At 38.3% G+C, this 19,984-nt stretch overlaps 1 protein-coding gene across 6 annotated transcripts in view; it reads right to left on the reverse strand.

Moving 5' to 3' along the window:
• Positions 1-19,984, reverse strand: part of WASF3 (WAS protein family member 3) — a 67,039-nt gene that overhangs the window by 3,469 nt on the left and 43,586 nt on the right. For 4 of the 6 annotated variants that reach the window (XM_021378954.1, XM_021378935.1, XM_021378939.1 and 1 more), the window contains 6 exons: positions 15,010-15,144; positions 12,658-12,811; positions 10,892-11,009; positions 5,050-5,225; positions 2,227-2,490; positions 265-614 (listed from right to left, as the gene is read on the reverse strand). In XM_021378954.1, the coding sequence (XP_021234629.1) occupies positions 265-614; positions 2,227-2,490; positions 5,050-5,225; positions 10,892-11,009; positions 12,658-12,811; positions 15,010-15,144 (1,197 nt within the window). Of the gene's footprint in view, positions 1-264; positions 615-2,226; positions 2,491-3,197; positions 3,365-5,049; positions 5,226-10,891; positions 11,010-12,657; positions 12,812-15,009; positions 15,145-19,304; positions 19,778-19,984 lie in introns of those variants that run through there. The other 2 variants (XM_021378962.1, XM_021378958.1) reach the window with 2 other exon arrangements.

Raw genomic sequence — 19,984 nt, forward strand, 5'->3', positions numbered from 1 at the left:
ATACATAAATATTGTTTTCATTTTATTATGTATACACAAATACTAGCATGCATTTAGCAAAGCTTCAAGATCTTGGATCTGTTTCTAAAAGTCATGATGACTAAGGTTAGAGTATGCATGTGGCACCTGTGGTAAACCAATCTTCTCAAAGAAATTCTGCCTAGCGGGAAACAGAAGCCACGAACTTGGTTTGGATCACTGGAAAACACAGTGCTTTCATTGAAGAAAAAAAAAAAAGGTTAAAATGGGTAAGTGTGCACTTACCCATCCGAATGGCAGCCAGGAGATCACTTCGCGCATCACTTACTGGTGGCTGTGCAAGTTCGTGGCGTTTTGCCTCAGCAGCTGGAGGAGCATGCATGGGGGAGGAAGAGAGGGAGGAAGCTGCAGCAGGGGGGCCTGGCGGGGGAGGAGCAGTGACAACAAGCCCGCTAGGAGGAGGAGGATGAGCGGATACGTATGCACAGCCTGTCACCAGTCCAGAATGGGAAGGTGGCCCAGGAAGCTGAAGGGGACTAACAAATGCTGTTTGTGCCGATGGAATCATAGGGGGAGGGGGAGGAGGGGGAGGGCCTGCAGGATTGTAATAATCCACCATCTGAGCTGGAAGCATCCTATATAAAACAAAATAAACACATTTAATACATCAGAAGTTAGGACGTACAACATCGTCACCCCTCAAACTGCTCTCACCCAACCTCAGCTAAAACAAAAAATTGAAAGAAATTTAAAATTTTGAGTTAAATATGCAAACAATTATAAAACATGTAAATTACCACATATTGATAATACTCTGTTAAAGCAGAAGGGCAACTCCTTTCAGAAGTCCACAAAAAAAAAAAAATGGTAGTTTATATTATTACTCCTGCCTAGTTAACACCTACATGTGTTACTAAACATCTATGAGAACATTACATACACTACCTAAGATTTAGAATGGACCAAGAAAAGTGCAGACTACGAATACCACTTCCATAGAAGGTAGTGTTACACAAATATTAGGAGATAAGAGATAAGGCGTGGAGGATAATGGAAAGCAGGACTGGACAGCTTCACCCAATGGTCAATCATGAATCTCATGTGCTCCTCTAGTCAAGTTTATCAACTTAAATATCATTCAATTGATTAATAAACTTGATGGATACTTTAAAGAAGAACAATTAATTAAAACAAGTAATTAATGGAAATGTTAAATGGAAAAATGGGAAATTCATATACGTGCTATGGTACAGAACTAGATACAGAAGACAGGAGTTGAAGGAAAGTTACTGACATTCAGTGATACATGTCAGTGAACAACAATTCTAATACACTGCCAACAGTCATGTAGCTGGGAATTAACCACAAGTATTCCTGCTATAAACTGGAAATAACACAAAAAGCAGGTTGGAGCAATCAATCAGAGCAAGAATGAGTAATCTACAGCATGATACCATCATTAATTGGGCACATGCTATCCCAGGATGCATCAACCAAAGCTGAAAAAGCTTGGCTGGCTTAGCTTAAAATGATCCAGAGAAGAGCAAATATAATTTAACTGGGGTTGCGATAGGAAGTTTTAGGTTACTAAAGCAAAAAAAGATATTGGCAAAAGAAAATAACTGGTACAGACTCATTAGAAAGTAGGTGATTTCCCTCTATCAGAGAGCCAATACACAAAGAACACATCTTTCTTCACAACGTGTTCAGGCAAAATATTTACATGGGAATTTGATAAATTCATAAACTCAATAACAGAGATGTCTGTGGCAGCAGGGAACTCGATTCTGTGTCTGATGAGATCCCTCCTAGTTCAATCACCAGTTCCTTTATAAATCATTTCTGTGATGCAATCCAAAGATTCATGTTTATCACATTCAGCAATACCTTTTCTGCACCTTTCCTGGAATTTAAAACATCACAGAAATTATGTTCTACCTGTCCTAACTACTTTCTGCTATAAAGGAGAACTGTCCCCTCCTTAATATTATATTAGGGACCTTTAGTATTACTAACATATTGATTTCATCACATTCAATATGGAAATAATTATTTCTGTTTTCACTATTTATTTCCTCACTCAAATTCACCTCATACATAAGAATAATACCAAACTTGTTCTGTCCTCCGCAGTAAGATAACTCAGGTACTTGGGACTCTTTGTACTCGCGTTATACTGATGGTCATGAAAAGCATGCGTCCCTCTAGCTTTGTCAAGAATTCACTGGAGTAAGTCAGGAGTTTTACCCATATTCTGCTGGTACCACAGGTACTGAGCTATGCTGGCCATCTGCAGGCTGGGGTGGAGGTGGAGGTGGTTGCTGAGGTCTGTTTAAAGTAGCGTGTCGCACTGTGGTAGATGGTGGTCTGTATTCATGTTCATGGCTTTGGGATACACCCACGTACTGCGAACCATCTCCTGTTCCATAGGAAGGCATTGCTATCTGCTGATGGAGGGAATGATTCGGAGTGGCAGGATAAGAATAATCTGTAACGTCAGATGCATGGGACCTAAAATTAAAGTAAATGGATGCAGAAGAACAGATTATGCAAGTTTAACAGTATTATCTGAACAGTTCACAAGAAAACCTAGAAAGAATGCCATCAGGATTATTTTTCCTGCAGCAAGACTCCCTGACTACCAAGCACCATTCTCATCTAAGTCCACTAAGGAATAGAGACTTTAAAAAAGAAAAGGAATTTTCTTCAGGTTTTACTACGCTCTAGCAGCAGTGAGCAAGCACGCTGTTTAATGTCAATGATTTTGACAGTGCTCTGTTTGAAATGATATTACTTATCAGGTTGGCCTTACGTTAACAACAGCAGCAGAAAAAGGAAAGCAATATTGCAAGCACTCAAATATGCAGAAGATTACTCTTCACCAAAGCAGAGGAAACAAATTTCAAAGGTTAGGAAACGCTGCTTCTTTGCACAAATAACTTTGTTGCAAAGGCTTAGAGAAATTGGGAAATGTAAATATTAGTTGAGCAGAGAGTTCATAAAGATACAAAGTCCAGGATGCTCTCTCAAACAAGCCCAAGAGAGGGAGCAAAAGAATCCCTTCGTCCCATTACTGCACAGAGCTGAACCGTATTAGTAATGAACAATCGTGCAGCCTGGCTTTTAGTGAACTCAGGAAACTGGTGCACTTATCTGTAAGACTGGAAGCAAGGTAAGCAACAAAAAGCCAGGGCTTTGAGTAAAGCAAAATGACAAACCCTTTGGGCATTTTGTCCTCTTTCATGCTTCCTGCCTGCTCCATTTTCTTTGCGTCACTCATGAACTCAATGCCCATTTTCCTTCTCTCCCACTCTTCTTTTCTTGTTCTTACTTTTCTCACATTAACTTGCTGGTTTCTGTTTGGATTCAGCTTGTGTTTCTCTCTCTGAAGTACAATAAGTATAACAAATTAATTGTAAATTGCCACAGTCTGGACGCTTGGGTATCAACCTTTAATGTGCAAGTTTTACAATTAGCAAGCTATGTCAAATGTGAGCTTTTTTATTTCAGAATTAAAAAAAAAATACAGAGATAAATACAAATAAGGTCCTGAAGAAATGAAACACACTGCTCATGCAGCAGCTGTCAGTGTAAGAACCTCTCTGAAGCCAGTACCTATTTCTGAATGCATCATGGCTTTATAATTTAGTTCCCACAAGTGAGACTACCCCAAGATAAAGCAGTCTTCTCTCCACCTCACTACTGGTCACAAAATTAACCTTTCATGCACGTAAAATAGATTTCAGGATTTAATTGCTAATATTGGCTTCACTGAAATTTCAAGTTCTTCACAAGTACTCAAAAGTTTTAATAATAAGCACAAGGTATGTCATACCAAAAAATCTATACCCAACACAATGATGCATCTTTACAATTTCTGCTTAGAATATCTTGCAGATTGCAACCATTGTTGATGTCTGCAAATAGCTGAATACATTTCAACACTGCTGGGAGATTAAAGACAATTTCTACGTCAGTAATTAAATTTGAGAATCCTGGAAGCGAGGTGTTAAGGCCAGAAAAAGGACTTGAAATGTGTGAAAGGCAGAGCTCAAAGACAATAAAAATCCACATCTTGCACTTGGCAGATAAAAATCAATGTCATCTTATCACAGATACCTATGGCAAGCATGGTGTTTGTGAAATGTAGCAGACTGGCAACCAAGAGATAACATTTTGCAGTAGGAACTGTAGCTAGAAGATTTTAGAGAGAGTCTGAACATACTATTGAAACAGCAGTAGCAATTTTCTTTCCATTTCTTGTTATTGCATTGTATTAATTTTGTTATTATTTTGTTGTTATTGATCCTCACTAAGGTTGAAAGTTAGGTATACAGAGTTCTGAGCAGCTTGGACGCGTAACTGTTCATTTCAGCTGCTCAGCGAACTTAAGGTATCGGTGCACACTTCTGCAGTGGTGGTTGTTTCCTCATCCTGGCCACTCAACAATGTAAGCCTCAGCTGATGTTTTTCACTGGTTCCTTTCATTCCTAGCACTACTGCTAGCAATTAACGGTGACAGAAACAAAATAAGAGCAAATCCTTTCGTGAAACCAGCTTAGTGAACTAACTCAGACTTCTGTGCGCAACGGGAGTAGGTAACTCCCACTGAGCTCAAAGGGAATCTCATACAATGAAAATGAGTTCTGCTGCGTACCCCAAAGCAGAGATTTTTCTTCAAAGAGATCTATTTCAAGCAGTAATGTTACATCTGGTATTGTTGTTTGTTTTATAGACAAACTAGACATGAAGAAAGTACTGCCATTATCTGGTAGAATGCAATTGAACTGCTTTTGCAACTACAGCTACTTAAGATCGAATACAAAGCATAAAGCACTTATTTTATTCCAATGCACAACAAATTACGATGACAAAATGATCATCTGATGCTAAGGAAGGAAAATATCATTAGTTACAGAATTTACGTTGTTATCTACGAGAAGAGCTTTAAAACACGCACTGTATGCTTTGTCCGTTCTAACTACTCCCAGCCTGTACAAACATCTAATTCTACTCAGTATTTGGGAACGTACAACTGTGGCGTAAGAAACAGCTTGGTTGTAAACAGACCTAGTATCTGGGGACAGGGATCCCTCGGAAGATGCTCCATGGTACACACTCTGAGACAACCTGTTGTCAGGTCTAAGCTCTTTGTCATATGCCATCATATTCCACTCCTGGCGTCTGTTCCTGGCTTTTCTAACCTTTTTCACCTCACGGGTGGTGCCATCTATACGCTTTTGCTCCTGATGTTCAAACAAAAGAAATAAAGCAAGCAAAGAGAGAAAAAAAAAAGGAAAGGAAAAAAGCAGGTTAAAATGCAGTTAGAGTGCATGAAAATAAGACCAGATTTACAGACGAAGCCAAGTCTTCATAAAATTTTTCTGCACTGAAAACGTCAAGAACTCCTTAAGCTATGAACCCCATAAGCAGAAAAATGCCACTTTGCCCTTCTTCTGTAGCATGCATGTCCCAGTGTGACATGGACCTATTGTTTTTATTATTTAACATGCCCTCTTTTCATAGATCTCATAAATTACCAGCATTTCTCCTGGTTCTCCTTGTCTCGCTTCTGATTATCCTACATACAAATGATTCAAATGACACTAATTCTCCCTGCAGTGTGTCAGTAATACTCAGGCCAGCGATATGTTACAGCTTGATTACTTCCGTTGGCTTAGCTTTTGAAATCTTTCTATACTATTTCAGGCCCAGTCAACGTCAGTGGTTATTTATCAGATCTCCCAGCAGCGGGACTCCATGCTTTCCCTAACTCCATGCTTCGGAAGGAAAATAAGGAAGTTTGAACATGCCAAACTGAAAGAGGTATTTATGTGCTACTCTTTTCCTCAATACTTACAAGGGCATTGGATTATTATTATTATTTTTTAAAATCAGCTCAAGAATCCACATTTTACAATACTAACTCATAGATGGAACCTCTTTAATCTATTTATTTATAATTTGGTATTAATCTTTTGGCTGTTACAAAATTCTCAGGAAATAATTATATTGATCTTCTGATAATGCAAGCATAATCAACTGTATTTAGACAGGAGTGAAGTAAAATGTGGACAGGCAAGCATTTTATTCCTGAGTCTCTACCTTCAAGGTATGAGGGATTGCTGGTAAGTCAGAGTCCAACCAAAAAGGAAAAGAGAAAAAGGTTATCTCATCTCATTGATGAACATAATGGTTCTCATGGTTATGTTCATCTCATGGATGAACATAATGGTTCTCATGGTTATGTTCATCTCATGGATGAACATAAATTCCCAAAGCTGTCAAAAAGCATGGATTAAATAATTTTGAAGCAATTTACTTGGCATTATGCAACTAAAAATTTAACAAATATTTGCTTGCCTTTGTTTGGATCTCTGGCTTGCTCATGCATGTCTGGATCATGGACCTGCTGAGCTACCTTCGCTAGCATTAACAAGAACAGAAAAATCTTTATCAAATGTTCTTGACAACACTTTCTTGTTCCTGGCCCTGCAGTGAGTAATTTTTCTTTTTAGTCTGATTAATGTTATGTTACGTAAAGATAACCACTTTGGTTCCTTTTTTTTTCCTGCCTATTAATTCTTTTTCCTTCTCAAACTTTCTAGCATTGCTCCCTTATTTATTCAGGTTATGCAACACTTTACCTTCTTTTTTAATGCCATTTCTTTATACCAGCATTTTCTAATATGGGAATCAGAGCAGAAGGGAGACAGGTTCAATTGTGCTTTATTTTAAATACACGAAGTTCTTCTATTCCCCACGCTTGCTAAATGCTTCACATCTGTCTTTTTCATTTGATCACTGCAAAATTAAATTTGTTTTTATTTTGATCTTTTATCCTGATGCATTTCCTTAACTTTTGTTACCAACTCAAAGTATTTGAGAAGTACAAGCAAGCCTACAGGTTAATTGTAAACTTGCTTTAGTGTTTTCCCCTCACAGAAAAGTAATTCCACCCTCTGAGGGTCACTACTATCCATTTTCTTTAAGTTTCTAAAGTAAATGTCAGCCTTTGGAATCATGTACAACACTCCCTGGAAGATAATCATTTCAGCACAATTCCTGCACAAACAAGAGTGCTTACATGACTGCTTACACATCACCACCTATTTAAGAGCTTGCTTTTCTTTTTTAATTTTAAGAGATCACCATGTTTTTATGAAAAAAGGTAAATACATGTGTGTCTATTAATAAACAATAACATACACCCAAGTCTTAGTTTGATTTTATTGGGTCAGACTTGGATAGGTTTCCCAGACCATCATCTGTAAGTATGCTAAATCAATAAATACGCTGGAATCCCTTTTACTCAAACTGTACTAAACTCTTCTTGTACTGAATTCTAGATTATTATCTAAAGGCATCTCTAAAACACTTTTTTCAGTAATAGCGAGGCAAATAGCAACAGCAGACAAACCGTATAGAACTCTGGTAGAGCAGCTTTATGCTGTTCCAGGAACAGAGGATGATCTTACTAGCCCTTACACACTGCAGAAACACTTCCATGCACTGAACAATGTGCAGTAGTTCTAGGTTTAATGAGTAAACAGTTTTAGAGGAGCTGAAGACTTCAAAAATAACTACAGTTAGAAACATTTTTTTTAAATGAAAATTAAGCATTGTTAAGGAGAGTTACTTCCTCTTAATTAAATGTAATAGAAGCTGTGGTAGACAAAGAAATGCCATAGGTTAAGCCAGCAAGCAGGCACATCATTCATCTGTTGGCTGGAAGTGGCTTCAGTCATACAGCAAGCATATTACAGCCTTCAGAGTTAAGTTAATTTTAAGTTTGATATTTACATCAAGAGTTAGCAAATAATATTTCAAGCATCTTTATAAGGAAAAACAGCCTGTAACTGAAAGTAGCTTCAGCAACTATTTTCAAAGCTTTCAAAGAAAAAAAAAAAGAGATCAATGAGCCTAACATTTTCCTGACTTCATAAAATTTACAAGATCACATCCATCTCAAGTCATCAATGATGTTTGAAATGCAAGTATACAAACCCCCCAAATTTAGAGTTTTCTAATGATCTGAATAACTAATTATTCCTAATGAAAAGTTGGGGAACACTAAAAAGCAAAGTAGAACAACCTTCCTTTGGGTGACTGAATGATTAACAACTGGTCTACAGTCACACCCTTCCCATTACTGCTACATGAAAGCCGAACTCTAACTTATTGTACCCTTATGCACTAATCCACTGAAAGCTCAAAAGTAAAATGCAAACAAAAAAAACCAGGGAGTATATTGCATATTTTAAACTTGTAAATAAAATTACAGCTTCATTTGGAGCTGAAATAGCTAAATCAGAGGAATTCTGTGTTAAAATTCTCCACAGTTCAGCTGAAAGAAGACCTGTGATATTTGAAGGCAGGAAGATGAAACGCCTCACCAACTTTCTGCTGTGATTTATTCAAACATTTAAGGCAAATTACCAACATAGCATAGGAAAACACACCTTTTGGTGCAAAGAGTGTTCTTAATCTTCATTGACCACCTGAAATGTTGAGGCTAAAAACCAGCTACATTTGGTCATCTTAGTTGGACTGCATAGTTAGTAATACGCTAAACAATACATATCTATTTATTCTGCTCAGTTTCTCAATGGGCTTTATACTTCGTGCTCCTGTAAAGTATAAACCGTTGGCACAATTCTTAGTTGATCCAAAGTATAACTTTAACCACAGAATTGTTAGGAGATGCCCTGGATTCATCCCCAGTCACTGGCACTTTAGGGACAAGAACAAAAGAAACGGAAGTCTCAAGCAACCTGTGGAGTGAACGTCTCAACCCAACCCTGCAGCTCTCCAAAGATTCCGGAGGATAATATGCTGATTTGCACATCAACTTCTGGAATGCTAAAAAACCCTGAGTTCTACTTGTCAAAGCCACATCTTTCTATGCAAATTTCCATCTGCGTTGCTTTCTTCTTAGCTGATCTTGTTGTACATGCAATCAAATCAAATAGCACTCCAGGTAGAATTTATGAAGATCTGTTTCTGAGATGCATGGCTATAATTCTACATGATTGGAACAGAGTATATTTTGCATCTTGTTTGAAGACTGTAATATGGCAATTAAAATCTACAAAAAATATACCATGGGTGGAAATAAGTGAGACGCATTGCCAAAAATAGTCTGACGGCAAGTCTCGACATAAAAGGTTCTGTAAAAATCTCTACAGGCATCCAAACATTTTCAAGTGATGTTATGTTAAAAACTTAAAAAAGGCTTTCACATTTTCCCTTTTTTAGTACCAAATCAGAATGAAAAATTTAACAGTTGACAGTTTCTTTTTATCTCTTTCTCCAATGAAAAGCTCTAGATTTGAAGGAGGAAGAAAGGGCTGGAAGGAAAAAACCTCAAAGGTTTAATTAACCCCATACATTTTTTCCCCATAAAATACTCAAAAACAAAAGCTGCTAGAATTGCTTCCCATCTCTCAGTCAACTCATATCTTATCATACTGAGGATTATAACCCTGCACATAAATTTTTATGTAATCAGATACATAACCAAGTGTTGTTCTTCAGACAATATTTTGTACTCAAAATGTTTACTTAGCTTTTCCCACTGTATTTAGTACTGAGATACCTTTCAAAACAGAAAACAGTTTTGACTCATGCTCCTTACAGGAAGATCTGGTTATTTGTTTCCAAAACTTTTAGAATCATGAACTAAAACAGCTGCTGAATTCAAGCAGTTAACTAAGTCTTCATGTTTTGTTTAAAAATGTTGTAGTCAGAAAGCTTTGTCTAGCCACTGGAACAAGGAATAAATGTCATTTGATAAAATTACAATAGTAAAACTCCCTTGTAGTCATGTCCTGCAGATAGATTTCTAAGCAGGTATCATACATATTAGTATATATCCAGGTGTATGTATGTGCCATGATATACAACACCTACTTATACTTACACACATCTATTCCTATACAGGTGCCAATATCTATGATGTTTGTGTATATACGTGTACTGAAAACTAAGTATTTTCCTTCTATTTCCTCTGAAGTCTGTGCACCTGTTACATCTTAATTCAAATCCTTTATCTCTCACTGAACTTATCTAGAAGAGCACCTGCTGTCAGATAAGATAGGCAGTCAATGCGTAAAACTCTCTTCAAAAAAAAAAAAGAAAGAAAGAAAGGACATCAGTAATATTATGGTCCTCACATTTGATCAAAAATTTACAGGAGAGAAACTCCAAAAGTTGCAACATAATTCTCCATTCAAAGCTAAAAACCATTAAACAAGACATTTTGATTGCTTCATATACACATCTCAAGCAAACTGCTGAAAAGAATCCAGGACTGAAGACACTTTTCTAAGAAAAAGTCTTTGTTGTTGTTGTTGTTTTTGAACTTTGAGGAAGTAAGGAATCTTATACCTAAAATAAGTCTATTCTTGGTGCTAAAGCACATAATTTGGCTGAGTATTATCATCTCACTATCTTGTTTTGTGTAGAAAAGTGAAGAGTTACTACCGAGGACCTAAAAAACAGAGTACACACTTCTGAATAAGCACATGTTTTGCTACAGATGATGCATCTGGATAAAGAACTAAAAAAACAGAACCATATTTCTAATTCATTTCCCCCCCCTAAATCACAGGGTCTTTTTTTTCCTAAAGTACAACAGGGCCATTTCACTGAGTATTAATATGCAGTTACTGGCAAACGATTAAAGAAAGTATGTTGGAAGACAACTATAGTTCTCCTAACATTCAATTTGCCAACTTAAAACAGACATTATGAGCTATAAAAACTGAAATGACTCAGAGTCTACAACCACTCATGAAGTGGAAAAATCCTTCCGTGCACACAAACCAATTATGGCCTAGCAATTCTTATGTCCAGACAAGTGTACACAAAATTTTAATACATTTATTTCTTATTACGTTTCTGCTTTTACCTTTTGTCTCCTCTTTTCTTTCCGCTTGTCTTCAGTATCTTGTAACATTTTTTCTTTCCAAAGATCAAAGAAATAGGAAGGATCAGTATAGAACTTCAATCCATCTTTCTTATCATCCCTGGAAATACAGTAGAATAGAAGCTAAGAAAATATGAACCAGCCTTTTTAAACTAACAAACCTTACCTTCAAAGAACATCCAAATTTATTTTTTCTGCATCATGAAATGACAGCATGTCAAGTGCATGAAATGCCACTCCTGGCACTTAACAACTTGCAGTTGGCTTGACTCATTCCAAGATTTTCAGGAAATTGGGGTGAAATCCACGGCCTTTCAGGAGGCATGCTCCCAAGTGGAAGCTGACTGCTAGCGTGAAATTTCCTGCAGCTACAAGATCATCAGTGCCAAGATAGGATGCGAAGGAGACAGAGGAGCCTAAGTTATGCACAGAACTCAGCTGACTCAGAAGAACTGGAAAAGGAGTATTTGGTTCAATCCGGACAAGCTTTAGGATCTGAATTTAGAGAAAAGCTAGGTCTGAGTACCTTTGCCTTTATGATAGGAAGTACAAGATCATCACTACTCTGAATGGCAGAAGAGCTAGGAAGGTGGTAGCAACTGAAGGTTGTGTACTGTCAAACTGTTCTAGGAGGATTTCAGACAGAGCTGACATGAGCTTGGTAGCTCCAATTGGCAGCAGCACCCAGGATCACCCAGACTGCTGGATCAGGGTACAGAAAACAGATCTTACATACTACCTGGTCTTACAGTGGCTATCTCCTTACATTCTGTGCACTAGATCTCCTCATTACTAAGATCTAACTTATTCAAGGAAGTCGTGGGGCCATTATTCCATCCCTTCAGCTTTGATCATACTACAAATTGGAGTTAGTTTAAACTTCATCCAAAGCAAATAATTTAAATTCAGTAGCTGTAAAAGACTTTAAAGTTTAAGTAAATTTCACTAATGCATCCCTAATAAAAAAGGAAGAAGGCAATAAAGCTCACTGACAGTACTATCCCGATACAAACTGGACCACAGCTGTGCAGTACACTTGATTGATAAAAGAATCACTGGATGCCCACAGATACAGAACACAATTGTCTGCAGCAGTGAGTAAAACAGTGCACTTCAGCTATAAATTGAATAATTTTATCTTCCAAGTAAAAGCTACAAAAAAGAAAAAAATAAGTGTAAATGTTCTATGCCATTCCTAAAAAAAATATTCAAAAAAGCTACCACAGAGATCGAGTTCCTGCTTTATACAGATCTCACAAATCTCATAATCCAGTACCTATCAAAAGTTAAAGGATGCAGTAAAAATATGTTTGTCTGCAACCCTTCAGGTGAAACCAATTTCATTAACACATGAAATCAGGAGAAAAAAAAGAGAGTGTGTGAGCACACATGTACATACATACTGGGAGAAGGGACGGAAGGCAAAAGCAACAAAACCAAATTTCTAGATAAATTAGCCAAAGAAAGCATTGTCTACTGTATTGTTAATTTTCTTTTCACTTTTTACATCATGAATGGCACTTGCTCTCTGATTTCATGCTGCCATGGAGCACTGTTATACTGAAATACAGTGACTTTTTGTCAGGTACAACCTATGATTTTCAGTATGGTAACAGCAATTTTTGTTTTCATGAACAGAGAAGTCTTCAACAAAAACAAATCTCAATAACCAACAAAGCTTTTCCCATCCACTGTAGTCACTCTTTTCATACAAAATAGAAGAATGCAATCATTCAATGTTTCCATACCTATAAGGTGAAAGAATATTCAGAGGAGGTGGTTTGTCACTCTGATTATAAATATCAGCCACTGGGTTAGGAATGCTGTTCTTTGAAACTACCTGCTGATCTTGAATTGTTGAACTCTTGAATGCTTTTTTCATATTGATATCCTGTAGTGATACTGTTAAAAAAAAATACACTTAACATACATCTGAAATTAAATGCAAGTTCATTTTATGTTAACTATTTAAAAATATCTGTAGAAAAAAACATAGAAGGAAAACTGAAAGATTTGTTTGTACTTTTCAGGAGCAATCATGATATATAGGTACACGGGCATGTAAGAATTGATATAATAAATCAAATTTACATCCCACTTGATCCATAAGTCCACTTGAAATAACAGGAACACGAACTGTTTGCCTTGGAAGCTGATGAAGTAATCCTGCCATATGCAGATGTGCAATAGTCCCCTCTTTTTTACAAGGTTCAGCCTGGATTTCTAATAGCAGACAGCCTGGCTTCAGCCATGAAACACAAAGTTTGATATTCCTCTGTTGCAGCATGGTTTATAATTACATCTGGTATCCATCAGCATTCAATCCCACTCTAATGATTAAATTACAGCCTCTGGAATTCCTGTGAGAGCATTCCACGACTTTTACTATCTTTCAATTCCCAGTGTTCCCATATAACTGATAATGTCTTTCAATCTTAAGTCTTCCTCATCTCCCTACGGGGGGAAATAGGTTCGTACATTCCAATAACATACTTTTATTGCATCTTTTCTGGTACACAGCCCTGTCAGTGTAGCTAGACTTTCTTTTGTGCTTAATATGTATTTCCCTGAAAGAGAGCATCCGTTACTAAAAAGCTCCAGATAATGCCAATCACAATTTAAATGTGACAGTAAGCTATGTTATCTTCTATTCTTAGGCAACCAGACATTTGGTGGGGAGGGGAGAGTGTTGTGTTTGACTGTCAAACAGAGAACTGAAGTCTTCACTGCCTTATCTACAATGACATTATATCTGAAATTTATTGTATATAATATGCATATTCATATACATATAGCTTATTACCATGAAGGTGATAGCAAAAGTATAAACTGATGACAACTTAATATAAGAACTGATAATCTCAGCCCATTCACTAGTTTCCCCTTTCAACATTCTTTTTAATAACCCTCAGAACTCTGGATACTAACAAAAGGTGTCCCGCAATACAAATGAGACCTTAGCATATACACACACACACACACAAAAAAAACCTCAAATGAGGAGGTTATTCCAAAAATAACGTTTGAAAATCATGAAGTCTAACATCACCCATCTCAACATGGAACAAGTTCACCCTACAAATATCATCTAGTTTGCTTGTATTACCACCACAACACGCCTCAAAATCTAAGCTCACTAGTGGCTCACTAAGAGCTTGGCTTATGTTCCCATATAGCTCGTGATTTCATTTCCAGTTAACATTTTTCAAAACAGAAAAAATACGCATCACGTAATGATTTCCAATCACCAGCTCGCTAGAAATGGAAGGCTAAATATTATACTATTAAATATTAATAGCACCATTTAATATTGGCATGAATAGTAATATTAAATATAATATATAAGCTGTGTAATTAATACTATTAAATTTATTACAAGTAGTATCCACTGGAGGCTGGACCAGGCTCTGAACAACCTCATCTAGCTGTAATGTCCCTGTTTATTGCAGGGGAGTTGGGCTAGATGACCTTTAAAGGTCCCTTCCAACTCTACGGATTCCACGATTCTATGATTTATGATGTTAATAACCAAATGTTTAAGCAAGTGAGGACACAGCAGCAAAAACTACTGTTTTTAGTGACTAGGACCTCCTAGAGAATTTCAGCTAGTCAAAGCAGACATGCAGTGATTCCTTTAGATAAGAAGTACTTTAAAATCTTTGGTAACTGTAGCCAGTGATCCTGAACAGACACTAGTAAAACAGTTTGTTACCACCCTATCCTGAAATAAATAGATTTACTGTCTCAAACTTTTTCACATTTACTAGTTTATTTCCAGTAAGGTGCAGACTTCTTCACTTACGATTTATTTTATTCACAGACTAAAGTTCTCCTCATGACAAATGCAGCTTAATAGTTCCATTACTTTAGGGGTTTCATCAAGTAATACTAAGTCAAAAATGAAGACAGTTATATGACTTGAGATTTTTTTTTTCCTCCCCTCGCTCTTCAAACATGTTTTCTTAGTAACACACGCTGGGAAAAATCAAGATGAAATATTGGTTCAGGATTACTTTGAAAAGAGAGAAACTGTTGTGTAATTAAATACAGTGGTCTTGTCAACATCGCTCCTGGCTCAACGCCTTCATGCAATTACCTACCTTCTTCTACTGTTGAATCCAGCTGGGTAACTTTGACAGCGAGGCGATCGATTCTGTCTTGAAGGGAATTTGCTCTGATGTAGAAGCTGTTAGCCTCATTAAACAATTCACCAAATATGTCTTCAGCATGTTTACCTGTATAAGAAGAGGCAAGGAAATCTCTTTGCTAGAGTTACAAAATACAAGACAAATGGCTTCAATATCATGCAGTTATAATAAAACACTATCTGTAGGATTGCAACAGCATAGTTCTTCATTTAGCGAAGTTTTGGGCAACAGATTTGGACAAAGTCTCAAGTCGTACTCTAAATGTTACCTTAAGTCTATTCTGGACATCCAGGTTGGCCGTCTGTTTAAAATAACAACAAAAAAAACCCAAATCCCACGTACACAAAAAATGCACACATACTGCCAAGCGTCATAAAGCTGCTCATAAAAACCTGCCTCCACAATGAAACAGAAGACTTAAAATTATTGCTGTCTACAAAAACTGCTGAAGTAAATTCGGAAAACTAAGATCTAGTAACCTACAGTCATGAACATTTATTTAATTATAGACACGAGCACAAGCCAACATTAAAATGAAGGAAAGGTGAAGCAAACTGAAGGAAGTTTCTCCGACAAGATGGCTCACTCAGCTTTACACTCCTCCTACATGTTGCTCTGTCACTGAAGCCTTTTGTGAGACTGAGATGACATTGCCCACATTTACCATGGTCTGCCTGAAGTTGACACAGCGCAAAAGAAGAATCTGCAGTTTTTTCCCTCTGTACTCAGCCCTGGTGAGGCCCCACCTCAAGTACTGTGTCCAGTTTTGGGCCCCTTGCTGCAAAAAAGACATTGAGGCCCTGGTGCATGTTCAGAGGAGGGCGACAAAGCTGGTGAGGGGTCTGGAGCACAGGCCTTATGAGGAGCGGCTGAGGGAGCTGGGGTTATTCAGTCTGGAGAAGAGGAGGCTCAGGGGAGACCTTATCACTCTCTATAACTACCTGAAGGGAGGTTGTAGTGAGCTGGGTGAGCTGGGGGTCAGCCTCTTCTCTCTTGTAACTAGTGACAGGACAAGGGGGAATGGCCTCAAGTTGCGCCAGGGGAAATTTAGACTGGACATTAGGAAAATCTACTTTTCTGAAAGAGTGGTCAGGCGCTGGAATGGGCTGCCCAGGAGGTGGTTGAGTCACCGTCCCTGGAGGTATTCAAGAAACGTTTAGATGTTGTGTTGAGAGACATGGTTTAGTGGGGTTATTGGTGGTAGGTGGATGGTTGGACTGGATGATCTTGTAGGTCTTTTCCAACCTAGCTAATTCTATGATTCTATGATTTTCAGCCTCCCCTTCAATCGTCATGTTATCTTAATCACTATAACAGCATTTAGTAAAGTCTAGATCTGTAGTCATAAATCCTATCCTAATTAAATGTGCTACAGCGGATAGGATTGCCACGTGACAAAACCGAACCCTTTCTGGCACACAGGATCTTGTGTTTGCCCATCCCCTCCCCAGACCTCCCTTCTCCCAAAGTACTAGACACCCTCATCCATCTCATTCACCTCCTGCCTTGGTGGTCATTCTCTCAGTTCCATTTTAACATTCTCCCTGCACCAGAAATTCTCCTACAAATTTCAGATTCCACCAACCCACTAAACTGATAGTACTGCACCTACTTATGTCTCAGCCCCCACTTCTACATTACAAAGACATTGCTGTCATTAAATTTTAACTCCACCCACTATTTCTGTATCGAGTATCTCAAGACTTCCATACTCTGTTAGTCCCCCACGTTAGCAGATATGCTTCAGTCACTTCTGCATCTTCATGACCTTATGTTGGCCTCTCTCCAGCATGTCCATGCCTCTCTTGTACTGGCGGTATTCAGAACTGGACCCAGCATACCAGGTGTAGCCTCACCAGGACTGAGAAGAGGAGAAGGATCACCTCCCTCGAGCTGCTGGCCACGCTTTGCCTAGTGCAGATAAGAGTGCCATCGACCCTCTTGGCAGTTCATAGGTCCCTGGGTCCTCCTTCTTGCCTAGTTGGAAACAGGCCAGACACTTGCTGTCCTCCAGTCTTCGCACACCTCCTAGTTACCATGACTGACCAAAGATCACAGAAAATGGCCTTGTAATCACATCAGCCAGCTCCCTCAGAACCTATGAGTGCCCTGCATCAGAGCCCACGGACTTGTCAATGTCCGGTTTGCTGGACATTCCGTGACCCAATCCTCCTTCACCAAAAGTTACACCCTCCTTGCTCCAGCCTTTCCCCCTCATCTCTGAGACCCAGGATTCCTGAAGGCCAGTCTTGCAGCTGAAGACTGAAGCAAATAAGGAATTCAGTACCTCTGCCATTCCACTGTCCTATGTAACCAGGTCTCCCATTTCATCCAGGAGAGGGCCCACATTTTCCCTAGTTGTTGTTACCCACTGCATCCTGGCCTGATTCAATTTCATTTGGGCTTTTTTCAACTCTTTAACTAACTAAAGCAGGTCTTACATTCTTCAGCCACCAGCGTTCAGAGCTCAAAACATCATTACATTTCAATGTATGCTAGTTTACCTTAATATGTTGAGATCAAAGACATCATCACTAGAAAGGCCACACAGATGCGTGCTTGTCTGTTATCTGTCAGTAGACTAAGTCAAAGTTTGATTGTGAATATACTTTTAATAGGGATTAATTAAAAAAAAAAAAACAAAACCAACCACTTTCCACTCAGCAAGTGAAAATTTGATCAGTACCCAAACATGCTGAAAAGCTATTTAAGTTCCAAGTATAAATCTTTCAATTGAAGAGTTGATTTTGGTACTGTAAGATTTCATGTAAAAGCCATTAAGTACATCCCAACATTCAATCTTAATAATTGCTGAAAAATAGTAATTATGCAGTTTGTCCTTCTTAAGGCTTCCCCTACCCACAGAAACAGCTGAGGGGAAAGGTAGTCATGATACTGCCTCACCAAATCCCTCTTCTCAAAATTATTTAATGTCAATTAACAGGAGTGCCCCATTCTAGCACTTGCACAGGTAATCTTCATACAGCTATGTATTTGATCACAGGATCATAGAATATCCCAAGTTGGAAGGGGCCCACAAGGATAATTAAGTCCAACTCCTCACTCCCAAACAGGACCACCCAAAACTAAAACCTTGTGTCTGAGAGCATTGCACAAATGCTTCTTGAACTCTGGCAGGTTGGTGCCCACTGCCCTGGGCAGCCTGTTCCATGCCCACCATCCTCTGGTGAAAAACCTCATCCTAACACCCACCCGACCCTCCCCTGACACAGCTCCATACTGTTCTCTCAAGTCCTGTCATTGTCACCAGAGAGAAGAAACCACAAAATAAATTTCCAAGCACCATTAAATATTTCTGGGATTTCCCAAATAATTGAAATCATAATAACTCTATTCAAGTTCTGCAGTGATTCCATGGAACACCATCTTGACATATCAGCTTACAACATCCCTAGACATGACACCATGTGAATTGATTACAATTGATTTTCACATATTGCAGTAGGCTGTTTCTGACCAGGTCTTGTTAATTACCTGCTTCCTCACGGGCCCTATAGCAGGGCATCCAATAGTAAAATAACCAACCTTACAACTTGATCCAACTTAGAGCAGTGAAGAGGTCACATCAAGCAGGACACACTGTGCTCACATATTTGTGCAAAACAGCAAAATTCTGAGCCAATGGCCAATCCAAGAAAAAATAAGGAAGTAAGTTGGTAGGCGCTGCTCTTTCCATGAAGGAAAATGTTCTTCAAATCCCCACAGATGACATTTTTCTCTATTTTTATGTTGTATAGTAAAACTTGCATATAGGTCAACGAAAGGAGCTCTGAACTTGCCACAGCTTATATTCATCTAGAAATGAAATTTCAGCCTCACGGACAGTATATGAATCAATGGAGAAGTCAAAGATAAAGAAACATGAAATATTTAAAGACTCAAAGAAAGGAAAGCCAAGTAGTTATAATGCCAACTTGAAATAACAAGTACTTTAATGCACAGGCTGAAATCTGATTAAGAAATGTTCAACACAGGAGTACATTTATGGCTTTAATACTTAGTCTTCAAAGGTAATCAGACGTAATTATTTCTTACACATAACCTTAAGTCAGCATCAAAACCACAGTGCAACAGATCCTGTTGCAGAGATCAGTTTTTTCAATGGTAAGAGCCATGCTGCCATCAGTCCAAACTCCACTGCCAAAAGTTAGAGAGTATTTAAGGAAGGTGTTTCTTCAAGGTCTTCCCTCATTGTGTTTACCCCATAAAGCAAACATCATACTTACAAATACAGGCTGTAAATGCTCACAAGTCCTCCGACACAGTAGATTCTCTTCCTCCAAGTGGAGGTGAATCCTGCAGTCAAGCTTTTGCCTTACATAAGGAGCACAGTTCCATATAGAACTCTGCTTACTCTGCCTGTGCTCCAAGCCAGCTGGCTGCAAACAAACCCAAATCTGAAGTCATAATAGAAAAAATAAAAACTCCACTGAGATCACATTCCCTCTGGATAAGTGCTTGTTCACGTCTTGTGAAAAGAGCAGAAGCAAGCCCAATTTGTAAGCAACAGCACAGATCTGCCAGTTTTTAGAATCTACGGTGGGCTTACAGAGAAACACTAAAACACAGTATGACTGCAAGATGGACCTGCACTTGCTCTCTCCATGCTTCATGCTGTGGGAGCACCCACAAGCTCTGATACTGTCAGCAAGACATACTACATTAGCTCAAGCACAATATTTTTCTACAATCATTTCCTTGCTCCCAGTTGGCTTGAAACAGGCAAAAAAAAACAAGTGCCGTCTGAAAAATATGCTCCGCAAACATGACAAATTTTCCTGTTAGACTGTGGATAAGCCTGGTTGTAAGACTTCACTCATTAAAAATCACATTCATCTGTTAAAACAAATGACGCATCACTTACCCACACAGATCTTTAACCGGACCCTAATACAGTACATCGGGG

The sequence above is a fragment of the Numida meleagris genome, chromosome 1 (assembly GCF_002078875.1).
Source record: "Numida meleagris isolate 19003 breed g44 Domestic line chromosome 1, NumMel1.0, whole genome shotgun sequence".
Taxonomy (NCBI): Eukaryota; Metazoa; Chordata; class Aves; order Galliformes; family Numididae; genus Numida; species Numida meleagris.